This window comes from Neopelma chrysocephalum, unplaced genomic scaffold (assembly GCF_003984885.1).
Source record: "Neopelma chrysocephalum unplaced genomic scaffold, ASM398488v2 Primary Assembly neopelma1_86521, whole genome shotgun sequence".
NCBI lineage: Eukaryota > Metazoa > Chordata > Aves > Passeriformes > Pipridae > Neopelma > Neopelma chrysocephalum.
Genome location: NW_020916063.1, coordinates 1 through 665, shown reverse-complemented (window position 1 = coordinate 665; position 665 = coordinate 1). Strand labels below are relative to the sequence as shown.

The following is a 665-nucleotide window of genomic DNA, read 5'->3' as shown; positions in this document are numbered from 1 at the left end:
ATGTTGCGTTTGTGTCTCCAGAGGGAAAAGAGAAGGAGAAGGGCAGAAAAGATGACTGCTGTGAATGAAATGGCATGTCCAAAGCCAATGATAAAAGAATGGGCGAAAAAATGTTCTGTGCTGATACTTGCTTTTGAAATCCTTCCTTGACTGGTGAAATTGAGGTTTTTACAGAAAGCTTTATCAATGATATCATAGACAATGGTTCCAATAACCAGGGAGAAAAGCACTGATCCCAACAAGAGCCAGGGCACCATCCTGTCAATTTTTACTTTCAGGTAGATGAAGAAGCTGTTCCTGAAATTGGCAATTTTTATGCAATAAAAGACACAAAGACAGGCTGAAACCCAAAAGTTGGAACAGTTTAGAAAGCTCTGAGCACTCTCAACTAGTTGAAATAGGGGGTGAACATGAAGATAATTGGGGTAAATTAGTGAGAGAAAGAAAAATACCCATGTGATGCACAAAAACCAAAACCTGGAGCATCCCAAAGTCAGCAAGATCTTCTCATTAGAGTTCAAGGTTTTCTTTCTGACCCAGGCCACGCAAATCACAGAAACAATGAAAGCATTTATCCACAGGCCAGCAAACACCTCAAGGGTGACGATGGCCACAGCTGTGGCAGCATATGAAGTGACATTGGATTGCTCTGGAGAGTGACAAGC

General features: G+C 41.7%; 1 protein-coding gene across 1 annotated transcript; it reads right to left on the bottom strand.

The window, feature by feature from the left end:
• Window positions 1-7: 7 nt before the first annotated feature.
• Window positions 8-659, bottom strand: LOC113979645 (taste receptor type 2 member 9-like; the record flags this gene model as incomplete). Its single annotated transcript, XM_027706971.1, has 1 exon — window positions 8-659. A coding segment is annotated over one exon (652 nt), but the record flags the coding sequence as incomplete, so codon positions are not given.
• Window positions 660-665: the final 6 nt, after the last annotated feature.